The 24,872-nt window shown below is 40.2% G+C and overlaps 1 protein-coding gene and 1 pseudogene across 1 annotated transcript; one reads left to right on the top strand and one right to left on the bottom strand.

Annotated features, from left to right (window-relative positions):
- Positions 1-6,897: 6,897 nt before the first annotated feature.
- LOC121530699 lies at positions 6,898-8,719 on the top strand. Its single transcript, XM_041835858.2, has 3 exons — positions 6,898-7,825; positions 8,071-8,289; positions 8,384-8,719. The coding sequence occupies exons 1-3, from the start codon at positions 7,623-7,625 to the stop codon at positions 8,589-8,591; spliced, it is 630 nt and encodes a 209-aa protein (XP_041691792.1). The 5' UTR covers positions 6,898-7,622; the 3' UTR covers positions 8,592-8,719.
- Positions 8,714-15,079, bottom strand: LOC121530698 (annotated as a pseudogene).
- Positions 15,080-24,872: the final 9,793 nt, after the last annotated feature.

Raw genomic sequence — 24,872 nt, 5'->3', positions numbered from 1 at the left:
TGCACCTCTCTATGACATAGTCAACCTTTTCAAGCAAATATGGTGCCCAAAAACCATACTCCTTTGTGATCTTTCTCCTAACCTCCCCCCTTGCAACATTAGCTAACCCATGTGCTTCCTAAATCATCAGACCTAATAGGTCTAGAGGCGCTACTATCAACCCCTCATGGTTTCTCCAAAGACCAATAGCATCTTTGACGGCACCTCTGTCTAGCCATAACTAGACAGAGGTGCCGTCTTGCAGCTTCCTGCATCAAAATCACATCCTTAAGCGTAATTTTGTCTTCCAAGTCCACTCCATGAGTGACCAGAAAAACTTTGCCCAATTTGTCCGCTCCTGTGACGGCTTTTCAGCTTCATCAGCAGCTTTGTTCCCTTGTATGACTTTTGACACATCGGTTTTATGAGTTGCACACTTAGCTATCGCTATCTCTTTAGGCTTCATCATAGCATGCAACAATTTCATTATTTGCACATGATGTTGTATTGGAGAACCATCCGTTTTCTTAAACCCTCGACCTTTCCACACTGCTCCAAACAAATGACATACACTATGTGCATATGCTGAATCAGTGTATATCGTCACTCGCTTTCCTTCTGCTAACAAACAAGCTTCTGTTAGCCCCACAAGTTCAGCAAGTTGTGCAGACGCAGGCTGTGGTATTACTTCAGCCTTCAACAACAAATCCAGTTCCTTGGGCTTTAACTACTGCATAGCCAGCACACAATTTATCTCCCACACGATAACAAGACCCATCAGTCCAATACTCCAGGTCTGCCTCACGTAATGGAAAGGCTTGCAAATCTGATCTAAGCCTCGAGTATTTCTCTGCTTCTTGGACACAATCATGTGGCTCACCATCCTCTGAAGTTGGCAAATTCTCGGCTGGATTCACCGTATCACACCTCACTAGGGTGACATCTTCCTGCTCTAAGACCCTATGGTAGTCTCTGAGCCTAGGCATAGTCAATGTATATTTTCCATAGTTCAGAAGATTTCTGAGACTGATGGGTAAGAATTGTTACTGGGTAACCCATCGTAACAGATGATGCTTTGTCATACATTGAATATACTCCCACCATTGCTCTGTAACACAGTGGTAGCCCTAGTTCTACTTCTGAATAGGCAGCAGAGTAGTAGGAAATAGGCTGAGGATTCGTCCCTGTACCTGTCGGCTGACAAAGAACTGCAAATGCATATTTACCTCCAGTAGAAGTAGACACATATAGCAAAACATTCTTAGAGTAGTCTGGTAGTGTGAGTGCAGGTGCCTCCTGCAACCTCTGTTTGATCGTTTCAAATGCCACATGGCCTTCCTGTGTCCAGGAAAGATTGCTATGGAGTTGACCATTTCCAGTATCCTTAACCATAGCTCTCAAAGGTCCCGTCAAACTAGCATAGCTCTCAACCCAAGCTGAAGAATAACCAGCAATACCAAGAAATGTCATCATCTCTCTGACAGTTCTAGGCTTCGGAGCCTTACGAATAGCTTCCAATTGACTGTCCGAAATGCTTCTGTGTCCATGCGTTATTTTCTGACCCAAATAAACAACCTTCTCCTGGCAATATTGCAACTTTTTCTGTGAAACCTTATGCCCCTTTTCTGCCAATACCTGTAGCAATTTAATTGAGTCTCTATGACATGTTTCCTTATTCTGTGAGCAGATAATTATATCATCTACGTACTGAATGACAGTGCTTTGCAATATCTGATCTATCCCTACCAAATCATCCTTCAGTACTTTATTGAAAATGTGTGGGCTATGCTTGTACCCCTGTGGCAAATGACTGTACTCATAGAACTGTCCCTTATATGTGAACCCAAATAAACCCTGACTTTCTACACTAAGTGGAACACTAAAAAATGCACCACATAAGTCTAACACAGTAAAATGTGTCGCATCAGGAGGAATTTGGGCTAACAAGGTATGAGGGTCTGGCACTTCTGCTGTAAAGTCAGTCACTACCTCATTCACCGCTCTCAAATCATGAACCACACGATAAGTTTCATCTGGTTTTTTCACAGGCAACAAAGGTGTGTTACTCTGAGGATTTTTTGTTGTCCTTAAAACACCTGCTTTCGAAAGTCCTTTAATTTGTGGTTCGATCCCTTGGATTGCTTCATCTTTCAATGGATACTGATTCTTCCAAAGAGGTCTGGCTCCTGGTCGAAGTTCAACTTTCACCGGTTGGGCTGATTTCACAAGTCCAATATCGGTACTGTGTTGAGACCACAAACCTTCTTGAACTTGTTGCAACATCTCCTCTTTCATAGGGTCTGAATCCATCTTCGCACTGCAAATAGATTCATGTGTCATCCGTACAGATTTTGGCTGTCCTTGTCCTTGAGTCGAAATCATGATTTTGAGAAATCGCTGATCTTCACTCCTCCAAATCGCCAAATTCTCTTTAATTGGTACGAAAACAGCTTTCTCTGCTTCTGTCATCATTTCTCCTATTTGCTTCTGCTCATAGCCTTCAGAAACCAACAAGGTCACATGTGGCACACTCTTCTCAATCTCAAAAACTTTATCCAGATAATCGTCTGTGTTTATCTTCATAGCTGCTCTTTGTGGTCCTAAAATTATGCAACATGAGCTGAGTTGAACTTTCTTTGGTTGATGACTCAACCATTTCTCTGAGTTCGATTGGGCAGCATTCTTGAAATACTTGAGCGTACAATGAAATTGATATTCTGGAAGCCTCGCATCTGGCATGTTTGCCACAATGAATTTGTCCCATATCTTAGCCTGCTTCAAAAAATCTGCACTGAGATTTCCAATCCAAAATACTGAAGAAGAGTCAAATCTCTGTCGTCATCAACAATTGGTAAACCTTTTCTTTTGGCACTTCTACCAGACAGCCGTCTGGCATACATTTTATTGTACAGTTAAATCTACACAATGCATCTCTTCCCAACAATGCAATAGGTGTATGTTCTGATACCAGTATGGGTATTGTAATTTTCTGATTTTTATAGCAGAGCTCAATTGGTTCCGTAAGAGGAATCAGCTGTTTCACTCCCTCAAATCCGATTGTCCTAATTAGTTGATTGTCCAAAGGAAGATGTGTAGCATCTTTAGGCCGAACACAGGTAAAAGCAGCTCCGCTATCTGCCATCACTTCCAATGGTCGGTTGTTTACTTTCACCTCAATTGTTGGATCTTTTTCCGGTCCTGATGCTACCAGCTGACACCCCCCTTTCGGACCTTCTGGGCACCTCTAGAATCCTTGCTCCGGGCCCCTATAAGGGTTCACCGGTCCTCCAGATGATCTTGACTGGCCCCTGTATCTTCCTCTGAAATTCCCTCTGGTGTTTCCTCCTGGCCCATTACACTCACGGGCAAAGTGACCAACCTGTCCACAATTATAACACACTTCTGAAGATTGCTGGAAGTATGGCTTAAATCTTCCTCCTCTTCCTCTTACTAAGCCTTCTCGTCCTCTTCCTCTCCAATTCTGTGTCTGTCCAGAAACTGGCTGTGGATATGAAACAACTGGTACCGCCATTGGTGGCTGGTACAATTGCGGTTGGAACTGGTTCGGTTGAAGCTGTGGCAGTGATTGTTGATTTGGTGAACACTGATTCTGCATAACCAAAGCCTGTTTCTTCTCCTTCTTATTCTCCACCAGTTGTATTTGATTGAGTTTTCTGAGAGTTTCTTGGTCCTGTTCTTTCTGGTTGTGTTCCTTTTTCCGGTACAGATCCACTTGATGGGCTATATGATCAGTATAGACACCTTTTGTCATGCTTCCAAGTCCAACCACCTCTGCCAGTTTGCTCCTTATTGGTGAGGGCAGTCCCATCTGTAGTTTAGCTCTCAAAATTGACTGCTCAATTTGACTCACATCGGGATAATTTCCGGTAATATTTCTCCACACTTGATGAACTCTTGACACATAGGCTCTCGGATTTTCTTGTTGTCCTAGTGGGTCAATCAGAATGTTGTCAGGATGCACATTTGTTGGAAACGTATCTTTCAGTGCTCTCCACAGCCGATTTCTACTTGCAGCTAAAAATTCAGGATCATTCACCACAGTCCCCACATACAGTGGGGAAAAAAAGTATTTAGTCAGCCACCAATTGTGCAAGTTCTCCCACTTAAAAAGATGAGAGAGGCCTGTAATTTTCATCATAGGTACACGTCAACTATGACAAACAAATTGAGGAAAAGAAATCCAGAAAATCACATTTTAGGATTTTTTATGAATTTATTTGCAAATTATGGTGGAAAATAAGTATTTGGTCACCTACAAACAAGCAAGATTTCTGGCTCTCACAGACCTGTAAATTCTTCTTTAAGAGGCTCCTCTGTCCTCCACTTGTTACCTGTATTAATGGCACCTGTTTGAACTTGTTATCTGTATAAAAGACACCTGTCCACAACCTCAAACAGTCACACTCCAAACTCCACTATGGCCAAGACCAAAGAGCTGTCAAAGGACACCAGAAACAAAAGTGTAGACCTGCACCAGGCTGGGAAGACTGAATCTGCAATAGGTAAGCAGCTTGGTTTGAAGAAATCAACTGTGGGAGCAATTATTAGGAAATGGAAGACATACAAGACCACTGATAATCTCCCTCGATCTGGGGCTCCACGCAAGATCTCACCCCGTGGGGTCAAAATGATCACAAGAACGGTGAGCAAAAATCCCAGAACCACACGGGGGGACCTAGTGAATGACCTGCAGAGAGCTGGGACCAAAGTAACAAAGCCTACCATCAGTAACACACTACGCTGCCAGGGACTCAAATCCTGCAGTGCCAGACGTGTCCCACTGCTTTAGCCAGTACATGTCCAGGCCCGTCTGAAGTTTGCTAGAGTGCATTTGGATGATCCAGAAGAGGATTGGGAGAATGTCATATGGTCAGATGAAACCAAAATATAACTTTTTGGTAAAAACTCAACTCGTCGTGTTTGGAGGACAAAGAATGCTGAGTTGCATCCAAAGAACACCATACCTACTGTGAAGCATGGGGGTGGAAACATCATGCTTTGGGGCTGTTTTTCTGCAAAGGGACCAGGACGACTGATCCGTGTAAAGGAAATAATGAATGGGGCCATGTATCATGAGATTTTGAGTGAAAACCTCCTTCCATCAGCAAGGGCATTGAAGATGAAACGCGGCTGGGTCTTTCAGCATGACAATGATCCCAAACACACCGCCCGGGCAACGAAGGAGTGGCTTCGTAAGAAGCATTTTAAGGTCCTGGAGTGGCCTAGCCAGTCTCCAGATCTCAACCCCATAGAAAATCTTTGGAGGGAGTTGAAATTCCGTGTTGCCCAGCGACAGCCCCAAAACATCACTGCTCTAGAGGAGATCTGCATGGAGGAATGGGCCAAAATACCAGCAACAGTGTGTGAAAACCTTGTGAAGACTTACAGAAAACGTTTGACCTGTGTCATTGCCAACAAGGGGTATATAACAAAGTATTGAGAAACGTTTGTTATTGACCAAATACTTATTTTCCACCATAATTTGCAAATAAATTCATAAAAAATCCTACAATGTGATTTATTGGAGAAAAACATTTCTCATTTTGTCTGTCATAGTTGACGTGTACCTATGATGAAAATTACAGGCGGCTGACTAAATACTTTTTGGTGGCTGACTAAATACTTTTTTTCCCCACTGTAAATGTGATATTTTATTTTTACATTTGCAAACATTTCTAAAAACCAGTTTTTGCTTTGTCATTATGGGGTATTGTGTGTAGATTGATGAGAAAAAAACTAACAATTGAATACATTTTAGAATAAGGCTGTAACGTAACAAAATCTGGAAAAAGTGAAGGGGTCGGAATACTTTCCGAATGCACTGTACGCAGCGTTTACTCTGAATAAGATCTCCACTAACGCAAGAAGACTGCCTTGAAAAGCCGGTTTGTCGACCACCCTCGGTCAGATTGAATCCCGGCCCTAGTTTACAAAGTGTTAATTAGTTATGGTAACAATATTATTATTGACTGCAACTGTGAAACATAAGACGTGTTCTTCATTTTAAATTAAGCTGAGCTTGCCAAGGTGACAAGCCAGTTAGCCATCATCAATTCAGTTTGCCTTAGATTTACCATTGGGATGCTGATACAATTTCAATTGAATAATGTACCTAACAAAGGGGGAACAGGGTTTGAGTTGTGTGGTGAAATTAAACTACAGTCAAATAACATGAATACTGTAAGAATCATTTTGATATGAAATCAAATGCATTCGAATTTTGTATAACATTTAGAATATTATTTGGAAAAGTAAAATATGTGTGTGTTTATAGAAACCCCATTTTATTGAGGTTATTGTGCCACCTGCTGGCCATTTATGTAAGCACCACTAGAACCAGCATTTAAGGGGTTAACTGGCACTTTTTAAATGCGTTTTTTTGCCACCACTATCATCCTGGAATCTGTTCAAATAACCTAGAAACAATCATTACCCTGGGAACTGAGTGACTAACTGGACCTTGTGAGTAAAATAAATATGTGAATAATTGCAATCAAGAACTCTCAAGTTGTATTATTGGAAGAGATGGATTCATTGGAAGTGAGTTGGAAGCTACCTGTATTTTGGTGTCTAATAGAAATGGCTAATTAGAATGTTGGAACCGAAGCCATAACTACGGTGGCCGGGAAGTGCAAAGCAACATTACAAAGAATGAAACACTTTTACAAAGCTCGAGACAAATTTACATTTTGGAAAACAAATTTACATTTTGGAAAACAAATTTACATTTTATAAAACAAATTAACATTTTAGAAAACAAATTTACATTTTAGAAAACAAATTTACATTTTAGAAAACAAATTAACAAGACGCAAAACACTTTTACCAGTCCCGAAACAAATTTACAAATGACAGATTCTTCACGGAAAGGGAATGTACCACATACCGGAAGTGACACGGAAGTGGTGAGCGTGGTCTTTTCGTGTTGTTGTTGTGGAGTTTATGGCGTCAAAGAAGTTTATGGTGACCGCCCGAACATGGACTGCGGCCGAGGGATGTTTTGCCCGTTTTGTGGCAAACACATGAACAGCTTAACGCGGTTTTGCTTTACGTGTGGTCGGTGTTTTGAGTTTTTAAAGGACGCGGACCAGACGGAAACACCAGACATACTGCATCATTGCGTTCAATATTTTAACGAGGGTCACTCGTACGCTGTAATCGTGGACATGATGTCAAGTCTACACGGTGTAAACATCAGCTTGAGGACTCTTAAAAGTAAACTGAACGAAGCCGGGTTGTACCGCAGAAAGGATTATTCCTCGCCAAACGCCGTGAGTAACGCCATCAGATTTGAACTTCGTGGACCTGGACAACTATTTGGTTACCGCACGATGTGGCAAGTACTTAAACAAAAGTACAATCTTCGAGTGAAGAGAGATGATGTGATGAATTTGCTCCGGGAGCTTAATCCTCGAGGGTGTGAGAGCAGAGCACGCAGAAGGTTTACAAGAAGAACCTACCACTCAATGGGACCTAACTATATGTGACACGCAGATGGTTATGACAAACTTAAGCCATTCGGTTTGGCCATTTCGGGATGCATAGATGGATTTTCACGTAAAGTATTGTGGCTTCAATGTGGACCAACAAATAATAACCCAACAGTGATTGCTCACTATTTCATGTCATGTGTGCGAAACCTCGGTGTCATCCCCATGAGACTGAGGACTGATTGTGGCACTGAGAACGGCATAATGGCTGCAATTCAATGTACCCTACGCCACCATCACAGTGACTACTACTCTGGAGCGTCCAGCCACATGTACGGCTCATCTATAAATAACCAGCGTATTGAGTCCTGGTGGTCTATATTTAGAAAGGGAAGGTGAGTTGTCTTCATAAAGGGTCATTGCATCTTTTGGTCATTCGATTTTCTTCTCAGGAACGATTAATGAAAAACGAGCACAATAATTATCAATACAAATTTGTAAAGCAAATCCTGCCCGTCAGGAAAAGTAGCTGTTCCTGAAAAGAAAATCGAATGACCAAAAGATGCACAGACCATACATTTCATTATAACTAACCTTTATTATTTATAGTATAACTAAACATTTGTATCCATTTCTATAGGTCTCAGTTCTGGATGGAGTTATTTGCCGACCTTAGAGATGCCGGATACTTCAACGGGAGTCATGAGCATCAATGCCTATTGAGATATTGCTTTGGTGATGTTATTCAGAAGGACTTGGATGAGTGTGTGAGACTGTGGAACAGCCACAGGATTCGCCCTTCCAGAACAGCAGCATGTCCAGGAGGAATGCCCAATGAACTCTACTACTTACCACACAGGTGATACATTGGTGATAATAAACAGATAAAAGCATTAATGTAACGTTTTAGATTAAATGAAAATAAATGCAATTATGTATTCTATTTAACATAGGTTTGGCTCCAGAGACTGCGGATTTCAAAGTGAACAAGCTGAACTGGATGCCCTTCCTGAGGCTAGCCTGTCAATGACTCCTTGTGGGGACCCAAACATGCAGGAGTACTTGGACTTTGCCATGGAACACAATCAGTTACAGAAGCCAGACAACTGGGAGTCTGCATCCGAACTGTACATGAAACTAAAAGAAATGGCTCAGCTATGAAATGATCAAAAAGGGAGGGTTTTTTGTAGTGGTGGAATACTGCTGTCTGTCTGAACACAATATTTATGAATCTGTCACCCAAAGCTTAATTGTTTTTAAGTGTGAAGTAAATTAATCAAAAATAGTAATCAGTATTTATTACACTTTTGTAGTATTGAGAGTAATGGATCTAAAACATTTTCAAAATGTTTACTGTGAGAAAAGAACATGCTCACATACAGTAACATTATAAAAACATCTTTGGCAACTGCACTTTAAAAGTGCACCTTTAATAGGGTTGGGCATCAAGAACCAGTTCCTACTTGGAATAGTTAAAAAAATTACGATTCCATCGGAATTGTTTCTTTATTGGAATCGTTTTGGAGGATTGGGTTTCAAATCTGATCATGGGTTCCAAATTTAACATGCGCAAGTTTTGGTTTCTGTAGCGGCCAGGTGCTTGTTGTGTTGCAGCCATGGAGCACAGTAAGCGGTGCTCTAGTGTGGCTTTATTTTACATTGAAAAAGCCCTGTCAAACTGCAACCCACCTTTGAATCAAAATAAAACTTTCCTCTTATTTGTGAAATAAGCATGTGACCCGTTTCAACTCCACCACTCAAAGAATCGGAATCGAGAATCGATAAGAACCGGAATCAAAAGGAAGAATCGGAATTGGAATCAGAATCGTTAAAATCTAAATGATGCCCAACCCTAACCTTTAACAACAACAACTTTTTCAGAGTCTTAACTCTAGGGGTCATCCATCATATAGCTTAGAAACAGCCGAATCCTGGACTATTTTGAATTCCAAAGTCCATTTGTGACTTAAACAAAGTGTATGAGTCTAGGAGTGGTAATCTCAAGGAGTTTGAACATGTATTTGCCATTGGGAACGCAGAGTCCTCCAGGAACTCTATTTGAGGCAGTGGTTCCAAGCCAGATGGGGGAAGTGAAGACAGCCCAGTAGCAAACATCAAAACATCTTCCACAGACACAGCAGCCTGGCCTTCTGCAAAGAAAAACAATTCAGATACATCACTGCCATGTGTTTTCTTAACTAGTTATAAAAAACAAACTAACAAACCTTCACAATCAAGGAGATAGTCTGCCCAGTAGGCCATGGTTTGACTTTCTTTAAGTCTTCGATTGCTCCCCGAAGGACTGAGGTCAGGTTTGAAGAGTCTCTCAAGTTCAAAAGCAGTGAGTCGCCTTTCAGTGGCACATGACAGGGGCCAGCAAAGTAGGGTGTTGCTGTAGTGCAGTCAAAAACTCCAGGGTTGAAAGACCATCTCTGAATCTACAGAGTGAACACAAACATTGTTTCACTGCTGTGTAGTGCCAATTGAATTTAAAATGATCTAAAGAAAACTATTAAATATTCTCTTCTCTACAATTACTATCCACCTTAACATTGTTGAAAATTGATTTCAAAAACCCTATTTTTGCATTGCACATTAAACGTTAATTGTTACAAACTGTAAGTATAACACACAGAAACAAAAGACTGGAATGACACAGACGGATGGGGGCTTGAGCACTCACACGATGCCTTCAGAAAGTCTACACACCCATTGCACTTTTTCACAACTTTGTTTCGTTATAGATTCAATTTAAAATAGTAATATTAATATTTTTCCTCATCAGCCTACACACAATACATCATAATGACAAAGCAAAAACAAGTTTTTAGAAATTGTAGCAAATTTAATAAAAATTAAAAACTGGAATATCACATTCGCACAAGTTAATTAACCATTTTCTCAGTACACTGTTGAAGCACCTTTGGGAAGTAATTCCAGCCTGGATTCCTCGTGTATGAAGCTACAGGCTTTACACACAACATCACCACACTCTTTATATCTGATTTTCAGGGACATTTACAAGAGATACTAAAACCTCTCTGCATGTCAGGATCTCTATGAGAACTGAGGGCAGAAATAGATCCATATGTAAATGACACTGCTACAGTATGGAGCAGGTGGTTGGATAAACAGCAGCAAGTCATCAAGGGTTTGATGGGTAAAGTGAGCCTCAAACCATCACTCTGCTGTCAGATGTGCAGCAGAGGTGGATGGATCACTTTAAGGGGTAACTGGACTGATTTTCCTCTATGGAAGAGTTAGTCAGGAGGAGAAACCTAAGATCTAATTTCTGTTTTTGCTTTGTCATTATGATGTATTGTGTGTAGATTGATGAGGAAAAGGATTTAAATATATTTTAAATTGAATCTATAAAGGTGTGCAGACTTAATGAAGGCACTGTAGTTTGACACAGAATGAAGTGACATCACATATCCGTTGAAATACACTAAGGTACAAATTCTGATTAAGGACAAATTGATAACAGATATACATACTTGCATAAACCAAAGATGGGGACCATGAGGCATTTCAAACAAAAAATTCATACATAAATAAATAAAAATCTCATCACTACAAATATCATCTTACCTGTCAATTACAGATGAGTTGCGGTCAATGATATACCATTGGAGGTAGTCTGACACGATTTCTTTCTTTTCTTCCACAGTAGCCACATGTCTCAGACAACCTGCTGTCTGTAACATTGTGCTGTGTCTCATCATACATTCTTGCAGAGCATCCAATGAAGCAGCATTCTCAATCTGAAAGACATGAAAATGGGCAAAAACACCCCAGTCAATAACTGTATGCACTGTATCTCCTTGCCTATTTTTTTAATAACATACATAGCAAGGTGTAATCTTACACTATCAAAAACTAATAAATTAATTAAATATATTCCGCACGGGATATAGGAAGTAAACATTGTCTCAAAAACACTGCAGTAAGTATGAAAAACTCTGCCCTACCATACCCTTATGCTATTCTCACCTCTTGCAAAGCTTTCCCTATTTCTTCATCAGTTATTAAATTATGTGTTGCTTTGAATGAAGGCTGGCCTGCAAGATAATGTACAAGATCTTCTGACAGGAAATGGGGTCCTGGACCTCCATGCACAACTGACACAGCAATCATCTTTCCTGCCAAGTAGTATTCATCCTCCCTAACAGCTGTGAATGAATTCATATTGCAAAATTAAAACAATGCATTACTGTATATACTGTAATATGCAAGCATATGTCATGTGATATATATGGTCAATAAGCATTAACCAACCATTAGTAGCCTATAGTACACATCCAACCAATATGCATACCCTTTGCATTGTAGACCAAGAACCGATGTCCTTCTGGTCCATCAAAAATGGGCCGGTCTTTTAGGTGTTTCATCAGTAGAGTTAAAAACTCTCGTCTTGGACCACCAGTGTCAATTCCCTCTTCCAGAACACCAGTATCATCAGTAAATTTCACCAGCATGTCACAGGTTTCAGAATATGTTGTACGCTTGAAACCTCTGACTGCCCCATCCCAAACATTAGCCCTTGAGATGTTAAACCGGCTGACTTTTTTATGATCAATAGGAAGAGACAGGTTTGCTACGATGTCAGGTAATGCAATGTCCGTCTCCTCCCTGTAATGACAAAAAGTTAATTCATTTGTGGATATTCCAGATATACAAGAACTATTGTACAGTGAAAAAACTGGAGTGCTATAGTCAAAAGCATATTACATTGCTGTGTGTTGGAAATTCTTCACATTGACAGCAACCGGCTCTTCGTCCTCCTGCTCAACATTTGGTGAATACAGGTCTGTGTATTTACTGTTGGGAAATTGCCATTTCCATGTTAAAACATCTTACAAACAAAATGTCTTCCCCATGTAATCAGTTCAATACATTTAAATTATGTCAGTCATTATCTTTTCTTTTTTTTTTACTTACCTGTAGCAAGACATTTTTTTCTGGATTTGCTTCCGGTGGATCCAGATCCTCAGCATCAGATATTACTATCTGAAAAAAGATTAAAATGTCTGAAACAACAACACTGAAAGCAAGAAATGTCATGCTGCCACAGTCTGCCTTATTACCTGTCCTGGCTGAATTGTTGATTGTCCTGGTGCATCTCTGAAACATGATAAAACATATTAAAATGATTAGCTCCATGATAAAGGCTATAATGTAGCTTTGAGTAGCATGTAGTAGTAGAGGGAACAGAAAGATGTATTAAAAAAAAGATTATTTTGAGAACATGTGGATAGGAGCGCTTCCTGGACTCAAATCTGAGTTAGTTTGAGTTTCTTTTTTAATGGAAAAGGTATAAAATAAAATAAAGCTCAAACTACTATTTTTTAACTATTGAAATGCTTGTATTGCAAGTGGCCAAGCCATACAGAACCAATTTAAAAGAACTTTAATGCGTTTTTGCATCTAGCCTTCGTCAGCGAGTCAAACAGATGAAATGAGAGACAATGGGTCTTTTCTAGTGTCCAAGGTGTTCTGGGCTAGAGTGGGTGTTGTAGACATCTTAAAACCAGTAGGTGTCCTTCAGGCCTACAATAGTCAAATCATGTAAACATTATGTATATGGATGTGTCCCATGTTTCCTATTGGTGGATTACCACTAGAAAAAACCCAGTGTCTCTCATTACATCTATTTGACTCCCTGACAAAGGCTAGATGCCGAAACGTGTTGGAGTTCTTTAAGTTGGTTCTGGATGACCGTGCCACTTCAGTAAAGGCCTATAGTACCTATGCAGGATCGACAGTGATGTGGGACATATGAATGGACAGTGGATACCCCCACTTCATTCTCACGTGTTTTTTTAATGGTTTGGTTAATTTTTGTTTATTCAACTGCAAGAGCAACTGTATTTCAGTGGGTTTATTCTGTAAAGCTCTGCTCACACAGGCAGCTGTGGGTCCTTTAGGTAGGGAGCGAGGAGGCACCGCAGTCAGTTACAGAAACAGCTGATAGCATGTAGCAACGTTGAGCTTATGTGCAGCAATATAAATGTATGTATAATGTGTATGTGAATAAGTAGTGAAATATCTGCTAGTAGTTTTATCAGTTTTGTGAGTAAAAAAAAAAAAAGGTGAAATTGCACTTTACCTGGTAGTGAAAGCACTGTAGCCCAACAAAATATGAATTATTATTGCACGTGTGAAAATTCCTTTGTGTCCAAGTGTGCAACACCTACCTTTCATCGTCCAGCTTGTGTTTGGGAGTACTTCGATTTTGTGGTTCAAAAACCTGAGAGGAAACGGATAAAATGATCAACAACTTTCAACAGGTTCCATTATTTTTCCATTACCACATACAGTATATATCAATGCTGAATGGTTGTCTGTGTTACTGTATAATAGTTACTGCAAAATAATCAAAACAAGCCTTTTTCCACTAAAATATTGACCAGGACATTGATTTTATGCTTAAAATCCAATGTACATCTAATTAATAAATTATATGAAAATGAATAAATACAAACATACATAAATATTTAAAAAAAAAGAGAAATAACTGATGTACCAAAGTGTCAGCACGATTTAGTTCATCTGTGCTCCTTGTTGTGATGACAATTTCAGAATCAGAGTCTGAGGTATCATCCACTGAAAAAAATAATTCAAACAACCATTATCTATCCTCCAGCAGAGTATCTAAATATGTAAAAATATTGAATCATGAGATCCACTAACCTCTTTTATAGTGTTTTTCTAGGCAAATGAAAAAAGTGATCCTGGAATATGCCTTTCCTATTTCCTTTTTATATTCTGCCAATTTGAATGGCCTTTCTGACCCAGGCACATGAACCACCTCTGAGCAGTCTGGATACAAAAGGACATAAGGTCCTTCGTGCATGTCCTTGTTAAATGTTGTCATTTTCTGGACAGCTTGTTTCAGTAGATCAGGTGCTGCTACCTCTGGGTCTGTAAATAACGGTAGTGTTTTCCCTCTTAGAGGTTTTAAATCAGTTCCACTTGGCACCATCAATCCTACATTTATCTAGTAAAATAACAAAGATATAATTAATGTATACATAGGTAAAATAAATATACACAAACACACAAATACATATATAGAGCATTGCAAAATTGTATAGGACGGTCAGTACACCTTACCTGGACGTGTTTTCTTTCTTTAGGCCTATATCTTCCTTTTGGCCCATAGTTAAAAGACTGTCGTTCTTTTGATTTCGAGCTTCTGTACTCCATGAACTGTTTGTATGATGGGCATGGTTGTTCTGCAGAAATGGACAGAGTTCGAAACAGAAAGTTAGAAGCCGCTCAAAAAATCATTAGCGTTACTGTCCTTAGATAGCTAGCGTTTTGGTTTTGCTAAACTTACTTTGCATAGCACTGTCCGGCTGTCGAGACGTCCCCTGTGTTTCCAATGTTTCCGTCTTGTCCGCGTCCTTTAAAAACTCCAAACACCGACCACACGTAAAGCAAAACCGCGTTAAGCTGTTCATGTGTTTGCCACAAAACGGGCAAAACATCCCTCGGCCGCAGTCCATGTTCGGGCGGTCACCATAAACTTATTTGACGCCATAAACTCCACAACAACAACACGAAAAGACCACGCTCATCACTTCCGTGTCACTTCCGGTATGTGGTACATTCCCTTTCCGTGAAGAATCTGTCATTTGTAAATTTGTTTCGGGACTGGTAAAAGTGTTTTGCGTCTTGGTAATTTGTTTTCTAAAATGTAAATTTGTTTTCTAAAATGTAAATTTGTTTTCAAAAATGTTAATTTGTTTTCTAAAATGTTAATTTGTTTTCTAAAATGTAAATTTGTTTTCTAAACTGTAAATTTGTTTTCTAAAATGTAAATTTGTTTTCTAAAATGTTAATTTGTTTTATAAAATGTAAATTTGTTTTATAAAATGTTAATTTGTTTTATAAAATGTTAATTTGTTTTATAAATGTTAATTTGTTTTCCAAAATGTTAATTTGTCTCGAGCTTTGTAAAAGTGTTTCATTCTTTGTAATGTTGCTTTGCACTTCCCGGCCACCGTACATAACAAATACAATATCAAAAGCAGATGACGCTCCTCCTAACAGCCTTTGTATTGAGAGGTAAGCAATAGCTATTGAACAAATCTTCCTGTTTTTTATTTTCAGTTTAAACTAAACTGTATTCAGACATTTCTATTACCACTTCCCTGTGCAAAATGCTAAACTCACCTTGGCTCTCCATCCAAAGCTCCATCTCTGAAATGAATAGGCTGACCCATTGAAAGGTCACTCTTCATGGACAGATAGCTGGGTGCTGGAGATGCTGCAGACTGCGCAGACTGGGGTCTGTCATTTAAATAGCATCAATGAAAACATGAATCTGGTGAACACAGTCATTGTAAATAAAAATAAAAATAAATGAAGAACAACCCTCATGTTTCTCAGGTACCGTCAATAATGTGTCATTTGGATAAGGAAAGTTTGACCAGAAAACTATATTTTGCTATTTGTTTCATTAGTCCATTGTTGATATAGGCCCAACATGTTTTGCATGTCAGCAATCAAGTTTTCAAGATATATAACTTTCAAAATACAGAAATACAGCCGGTATAGTGCATTTTGCATCCTGATGCAATACACAGCAACATATGATGCAAAAATGCATCATACTGGCTGTATTTCTGTATTTTGAAAGTTATATATCTTGAAAACTTGATTGCTGACATGCAGATCATTCTGGGTGTACAGAGCTTTGCAAAAGTATTCATCCCCCTTGGCGTTTTTCCTATTTTGTTGCATTACAACCTGTAATTTAAATTGATTTTTATTTGGATTTCATGTAATGGACATACACAAAATAGTCAAAATTGGTGAAGTGAAATGAAAAAAAAAAATAACGGAAAAGTGGTGCGTGCATATGTATTCACCCCCTTTGCTATGAAGCCCCTAAATAAGATCTGGTGCAACCAATTACCTTCAGAAGTCACATAATTAATTAAATAAAGTCCACCTGTGTGCAATCTAAGTGTCACATGATCTGTCACATGATCTCAGTATGTATACACCTGTTCTGAAAGGCTCCAGAGTCTGCAACACCACTAAGCAAGGGGCACCACCAAGCAAGCGGCACCATGAAGACCAAGGAGCTCTCCAAACAGGTCAGGGACAAAGTTGTGGAGAAGTACAGATCAGGGTTGGGTTATAAAAATCTCAGAAACTTTGAACATCCCACGGAGTACCACTAAATCCATTATTAAAAAATGGAAAGAATATGGCACCACAACAAACCTGCCAAGAGAGGGCCGCCCACCAAAACTCACGGACCAGGCAATGAGGGTATTAATCAGAGAGGCAACAAAGAGACCAAAGATAACCCTGAAGGAGCTGCAAAGCTCCACAGTGGAGATTGGAGTATCTGTCCATAGGACCACTTTAAGCCGTACACTCCACAGAGCTGGGCTTTACGGAAGAGTGGCCAGAAAAAAGCCATCGCTTAAAGAAAAAAATAAGCAAATACGTTTGGTGTTCGCCAAAAGGCATGTGGGAGACTCCAGAAACATATGGAAGAAGGTACTCTGGTCAGATGAGACTAAAATTGAGCTTTTTGGCCATCAAGGAAAACGTTATGTCTGGCGCAAACCCAACACCTCTCATCACCCCGAGAACACCATCCCCACAGGGAAGCATGGTGTTGGCAGCATCATGCTGTGTGGATGTTTTTCATCGGCAGGGAAACTGGTCAGAATTGAAGGAATGATGGATGACGCTAAATATAGGGAAATTCTTGAGGGAAACCTGTTTCAGTCTTCCAGAGATTTGAGATTGGGGCGGAGGTTCACCTTCCAGCAGGACAATGACCATAAGCATACTGCTAAAGCAACACTAGAGTGGTTTAAGGGGAAACATTTAAATGTCTTGGAATGGCCTAGTCAAAGCCCAGACCTCAATCCAATTGAGAATCTGTGGTATGACTTAAAGATTGCTGTACACCAGCGGAACACATCCAACTTGAAGGAGCTGGAGCAGTTTTGCCTTGAAGAATGTGCAAAAATCCCAGTGGCTAGATGTGCCAAGCTTATAGAGACATACCCCAAGAGACTTGCAGCTGTAATTGCTGCAAAAGGTGGCTCTACAAAGTATTGACTTTGGGGGGGGGTGAATAGCTATGCACGCTCAAGTTTTCTGTTGTTGTCTTATTTCTTGTTTGTTTCACAAGAGAAAATATTTTGCATCTTCAAAGTGGTAGGCATGTTGTGTAAATCCAATGAAACAAACTCCCCAAAAAATCAATTTTAATTCCAGGTTTTAAGGCAACAAAATAGGAAAAATGCCAAGGGGGGGGTGAATACTTTTGCAAGCCGCTGTATATCAACAATGGACCAATGAAACAAATAGCAAAATATAGTTTTTAGGTGAAGTTTTCCTTTAAAGGTTTACCTACAATGATTTATGAAAGGTTTATAATGCATGTAGGCCTAGTTTATAAACGGTTAATTACTTATTATTGCAATATTACTATTTACTGCAACTGTGAAACATAAGACATTCTTCATTATGTTAAACGGACGAATTATAACAATCATGTTTTATTTAACATTCCTGTTAAGATATTTACTAGATATGAATGAAGCTGTGACATGCCAGTAAGCCATCATCAATTCAGTCTGCCTTAATTTACCATTGGGATGCTGATAAAATTACATTTGAAAAAGCATGTAGGGCCTAGCTAGTCCAAGGGGACAAGCAACTGCTTTCCACATCACCCTCCTCTTCCTCTGTTTCCTGCGAGGAGCTCATGATTGAGGGCTGATAGGGGACACAGCGTAGTCTTTGTGGTCTAGACATTTAGTCTAGTCTATTTATTCTAGAGGGAGGATACAAGTGTACTATCTTTAATTGGATCACTCTGTTGTCTCAGATCATTTTCCTGCACAGCAGCAAATGCAAATTGTAGTGTATTTGAGTTTTTAAAAAGGCTTCTAAAGTTTAGAATTTCCAATTTAAAATGTCATACTTGATTTATCCTAACGAAAAATGTATCAACTCCTACGAAAATGACCATTTAGTTATAATCCACATGATAATTCACATTTCCTGTTGCTGCAGGATTATTTTCCTTTTGTGAGAAACTGGTCAAATTGAGATAGTACATCTATCTGTAGGTAGTCATCACATAATCCACAATAGCAACTGATAAAAAAAGGTATGTTTTACTTGTAACAAAGGTACCGTTTGTGTCTAGGCTACTATTTTCCGATTGACAGCTGAAAGTGTCTGGCTGCAGTACGTAAAATAGGATCTGGTACCTCAGAACTCCCCAGGTCACCCCACTCTCACCCTCACTTTTGTGTTCTGGTACCTCAGAACTCCCCAGGTCACCCCACTCTCACCCTCACTTTGTGTTCTGGTACCTCAGAACTCCCCAGGTCACCCCACTCTCACCCTCACTTTGTGTTCTGGTACCTCAGAACTCCCCAGGTCACCCCACTCTCACCCTCACTTTTGTGTTCTGGTACCTCAGAACTCCCCAGGTCACCCCACTCTCACCCTCACTTTGTGTTCTGGTACCTCAGAACTCCCCAGGTCACCCCACTCTCACCCTCACTTTTTGTTCCGGCACCTCCCGATTTACAAATTAAGCACAGGCTACAGTACAATTAAGTATTTTGGAGAAATCAATGAGTTATTTCAGAAAGAGTTACTGTGACATGTTTTTTTTCTTCGAACTTAAACACAACTAGAGGTGCAGAATTGTATGTCTCTCACGCAACCACGAAGCAATGTAACATACTCAGAGGAAATCCATATAAATGTAAAGTCTTAAGAGTGAACACACTGTTTCCGCCGCTCATTGACTTACCTCTGAACTTAGGTTAACGCAGGAAAAATCTAGTTTTAATGTACTTAAATCAAAAGTTATTTAGTCATCCGATGTCATCTTTTGTGTGCTAAAATGGCGGATGTGAAACTTTACTTCCACTTTGTATTCCCTTAATGTTACACATGTCAGGGAATTGATAAAGGATCCACACACACATGTAGGCAGGTAGCTTAGTGGTTAAGAGCGTTGTGCCAGTAACCGAAAGGTCGCTGGTTCTAATCCCCGAGCCGACTAGGTGAAAAATCTGTTGATGTGCCCTTGAGCAAGGCACTTAACCCTAATTGCTCCTGTAAGTCGCTCTGGATAAGAGCGTCTGCTAAATGACTAAAAAAAAAAAAAAAAAAAATGTAGGCTGGTAGTAGTACTCTCATCTGGAATACCGTGATGACTTGTCACTATCTGCGTGTGCTGAAAGTGTCCAGCAGAGGGAGTTAGACTTCGGTCTAATAATTGCCTGCAGAGCTGGCAGGTCCCTGGGTCTGTGAACTACTGCACGACAGGAAAAACAGAGTGCTGCCAATCACACGTTGAAATCATAGTGAGTCAATCTTTAGGACCAGATCAGGACAAGTGTTAAGATCCCATGGCAAGATATTTTATAATATAAAATGATAAGAGGCCGAATAAAGAGAATTAAAAAAAAAACGGATGCAAACGTTGCTCAGGTGCAAATGCTTTGAAAAACTGAACCATGAGAGTAAAGTTCTGACAGTATCCAGGAGGAGTCTTCATTCTTTCCACCTACTGTTACAGACAGCTGTCATTTATTCTAACACATTGTCAATACCAGGGATTCACAGCTATTATAGCAGCCCAGATTAAGCTCAAGGTTCCCCGTATTCACTAACATGTCTTTATGTCTGTGAAATCACTGTGACTTCACTTATTCCTTATGGAGCCAAGAGTCTCACGTGAAGTCCCTGCGAGAGGAGAGGAGACGTTCTGCTGGCAGTGCACTAGCTGTGGGAAAACCATGGCGTCCTGGATTGGGAGGTAAAAGGGGGTCCTGAGACGATGGAAAGGAGAACTGCTGCATCTGTCTGACACCCCGTAACCCAACCCTGGGTTAGTGTTATGGTTGGCCCCCATCCCCTGGTTCTGATGCTGAACCTGGGGTTGTTGTTATGGTTGGCCCCCTCAGAGCACTGTTCCATCCCCTGAGCGGGAGGGAGGTTGAGTTGCTCGCCCATCTGTTGCGATGTGGGGAGTCCCAGGTGGTGTTCTCAGAAGCCACAGTGTAAACGCTTCTCGGAGTCCTCGGCGGGAGCAAGTGCACCGTCAGGGTTTTCTCTTCGCGGTTGGAGCACCAAGATGGAGCATGGGCAGTGTCAGCCATTTTTATTAACTGACGTGGAGAATGAAAGTTCACTGGGTTTCCCCGGTACCAGATGGTACCTATTGTACTTCAGTTCTGAAACGTGCTTGTGATGGGGAAATGTGGGGGGGTGTCAGTGTATGTCTTGTCCAGTCCACTGTACACAGTGAAGAGACACAGCCATTTCATATATATTGTATTGTAAGATGCACTCTACTATGTATTAGACCTAGATCGTGTGTGTGTGTATGTACTGATATGTAGGCTGTGTGGCGTTTTAAATGTATGCATTTCAGTCCTTGACTAATAATGTTCTGTACTATGTATTATGTCAGGTTTCATGTGGACCCCAGGAAGAGTAGCTGATGCTTATGCAGCGGCTAATGGGGGATCCTAATAAATACCAAATACCAAGCAGTACTGTCTCTAACTGCTGTCCAGAAGAACTCATCTAGATAGATAAGCTCAAACTGTACTTACTGTACTGAAGATGTCGGTGTATGACATCACATTCAAACAGTTACATCCTGGAAAGAAGAATAGACAACATAGTGAAGGAAAAAAATATTTGATCCCCTGCTGATTTTGTACGTTTGCCCACTGACAAAGAAATTATCAGTCTATAATTTTAATGGTAGGTTTATTTGAACAGTGAGAGACAGAATAACAACAAAAAAATCCAAAAAAACGCATGTAAAAAAAATTATGAATTGATTTGCATTTTAATGAGGGAAATAAGTATTTGACCCCTCTGCAAAACATGACTTAGTACTTGGTGGCAAAACCCTTGTTGGCAATCACAGAGGTCAGACGTTTCTTGTAGTTGGCCACCAGGTTTGCACACATCTCAGGAGGGATTTTGTCCCACTCCTCTTTGCAGATCTTCTCCAAGTCATTAAGGTTTCGAGGCTGACGTTTGGCAACTCGAACCTTCAGCTCCCTCCACAGATTTTATATGGGATTAAGGTCTGGAGACTCCAGGACCTTAATGTTCTTCTTCTTGAGCCACTCCTTTGTTGCCTTGGCCGTGTGTTTTGGGTCATTGTCATGCTGGAATACCCATCCACGACCCATTTTCAATGCCCTGGCTGAGGGAAGGAGGTTCTCACCCAAGATTTGACGGTACATGGCCCTGTCCATCGTCCCTTTGATGCGGTGAAGTTGTCTTGTCCCCTTAGCAGAAAAACACCCCCAAAGCATAATGTTTCCATCTCCATGTTTGACGGTGGGGATGGTGTTCTTGGGGTCATAGGCAGCATTCCTCCTCCTCCAAACACGGCGAGTTGAGTTGATGCCAAAGAGCTCCATTTTGGTCTCATCTGACCACAACACTTTCACCCAGTTCTCCTCTGAATCATTCAGATGTTCATTGGCAAACTTCAGACGGCCCTGTATATGTGCTTTCTTGAGCAGGGGGACCTTGCGGGTGCTGCAGGATTTCAGTCCTTCACGGCGTAGTATGTTACCAATTGTTTTCTTGGTGACTATGGTCCCAGCTGCCTTGAGATCATTGACAAGATCCTCCTGTGTAGTTCTGGGCTGATTCCTCACCGTTCTCATGATCATTGCAACTCCACAAGGTGAGATCTTGCATGGAGCCCCAGGCCGAGGGAGATTGACAGTTATTTTGTGTTTCTTCCATTTGCGAATAATCGCACCAACTGTTGTCACCTTCTCACCAAGCTGCTTGGCGATGGTCTTGTAGCCCATTCCAGCCTTGTGTAGGTCTACAATCTTGTCCCTGACATCCTTGGAGAGCTCTTTGGTCTTGGCCATGGTGAAGAGTTTGGAATCTGATTGATTGCTTCTGTGGACAGGTGTCTTTTATACAGGTCACAAGCTGAGATTAGGAGCACTCCCTTTAAGAGTGTGCTCCTAATCTCAGCTCGTTACCTGTATAAAAGAGACCTGGGAGCCAGAAATCTTTCTGATTGAGAGGGGGTCAAATACTTATTTCCCTCATTAAAATGCAAATCAATTTATAACATTTTTGACATGCGTTTTTCTGGATTTTTTTGTTGTTATTCTGTCTCTCACTGTTGAAATAAACCTACCATTAAAATTATAGACTGATCATTTCTTTGTCAGTGGGAAAACGTACAAAATCAGCAGGGGATCAAATACTTTTTTCCCCTCACTGTATCAGCATGGCATCCTCCTGAGGATACTCTGGCCTCTGCTCATCTATGAAGTCCCCATCTCCACCGTCGAGAACGTGGAGAGGAAGGTCAGCAGCCATCTCCCAGGAGCCTTAGCAGCATCGCCCTCTATGGAATAGCAACAAGCTGAGGCTGCCCCTGAACTCACCTGGAAGAAGAGTTCAAGGTCACTCGGGCGAGGGAAGTGATGCAATACAAGGAGTCGAGCGACCCAAAAGTGGCCCAAGCGGGGATAGTGGTCAAGACCGAAGGAAATGGAGAGCAGAGGAGGCCGTGCTGCAGGCTGAGTCTCGGCTGCGCCACAGTGTCCTGGTGGGAGCAGTGACCCGGGGAAGAGCTGGTCTGGAGGAGGTGAGGCCCAGCAGAGCAGTGGGAATGAGACAGCAAGGAGCCTGGGTGAGGTGGGAGTAGGCGGTGGACAGGAAAGTATCGTGGACTGTCCTCTGGCAGGCATTAAGGTCCTGATCCAGGCGGTATATGATGTCCTACCCAGCCCATCAAACCTGTTCTGCTGGGGCAAAGCTTGTAGCATCTTACTGAAGAAGACTCAAGGCTGTAATCGCAGCCAAAGGTGCTTCAACAAAGTAATTAATAAAAGGGTCTAAATACTTATGTAAATGTGATATCATATATATTTTTTATATATATATATTTGCAGAAATGTCTAAAAACCTGTTTTTAATTTGTCATTATGGGGTATTGTGTGTAGACGGATGAGGAAAAATAATAATTTAATACATTTTAAAATAAGGCTGTAACGTAACGAAATGTGGAAAAAGTCAAGGGGTCTGAATACTTTCCGAATGCACTGTATGTTACTGTTGCATAATATCATATGGTACTGTTGCATAATATCATATATGGTGCTGTTGCGTAATATCATATATGGTACTGTTGCATAATATCATATATGGTGCTGTTGCATAATATCATATATGGTGCTGTTGCATAATATCATATATGGTGCTGTTGCATAATATCATATATGGTGCTGTTGCATAATATCATATATGGTGCTGTTGCATAATATCATATATGGTGCTGTTGCATAATATCATATATGGTACTGTTACATAATATCATATGGAACTGTTGCATAATATCATATATGGTACTGTTGCATAATATCATATATGGTGCTGTTGCATAATATCATATATGGTGCTGTTGCATAATATCATATATGGTGCTGTTGCATAATATCATATATGGTGCTGTTGCATAATATCATATATGGTGCTGTTGCATAATATCATATATGGTACTGTTGCATAATATCATATATGGTACTGTTGCATAATATCATATATGGTACTGTTGCATAATATCATATATGGTGCTGTTGCATAATATCATATATGGTGCTGTTGCATAATATCATATATGGTGCTGTTGCATAATATCATATATGGTGCTGTTGCATAATATCATATATGGTGCTGTTGCATAATATCATATATGGTGCTGTTGCATAATATCATATATGGTGCTGTTGCATAATATCATATGGTACTGTTGCATAATATCATATATGGTACTGTTGCATAATATCATATGGTACTGTTGCATAATATCATATGGTACTGTTGCATAATATCATATATGGTGCTGTTGCATAATATCATATATGGTACTGTTGCATAATATCATATATGTTACTGTTGCATAATATCATATCTGGTACTGTTGCATAATATCATATATGGTGCTGTTGCATAATATCATATATGGTACTGTTGCATAATATCATATATGGTACTGTTGCATAATATCATATATGGTGCTGTTGCATAATATCATATATGGTGCTGTTGCATAATATCATATATGGTGCTGTTGCATAATATCATATATGGTGCTGTTGCATAATATCATATATGGTGCTGTTGCATAATATCATATATGGTGCTGTTGCATAATATCATATGGTACTGTTACATAATATCATATGGAACTGTTGCATAATATCATATATGGTACTGTTGCATAATATCATATATGGTGCTGTTGCATAATATCATATATGGTGCTGTTGCATAATATCATATATGGTGCTGTTGCATAATATCATATATGGTGCTGTTGCATAATATCATATATGGTGCTGTTGCATAATATCATATATGGTGCTGTTG

The sequence above is a fragment of the Coregonus clupeaformis genome, chromosome 18, assembly GCF_020615455.1.
Source record: "Coregonus clupeaformis isolate EN_2021a chromosome 18, ASM2061545v1, whole genome shotgun sequence".
NCBI lineage: Eukaryota > Metazoa > Chordata > Actinopteri > Salmoniformes > Salmonidae > Coregonus > Coregonus clupeaformis.
The sequence above is the reverse complement of the archived record's forward strand: the minus strand, read 5'-3'. Positions and strand labels throughout refer to the sequence as shown.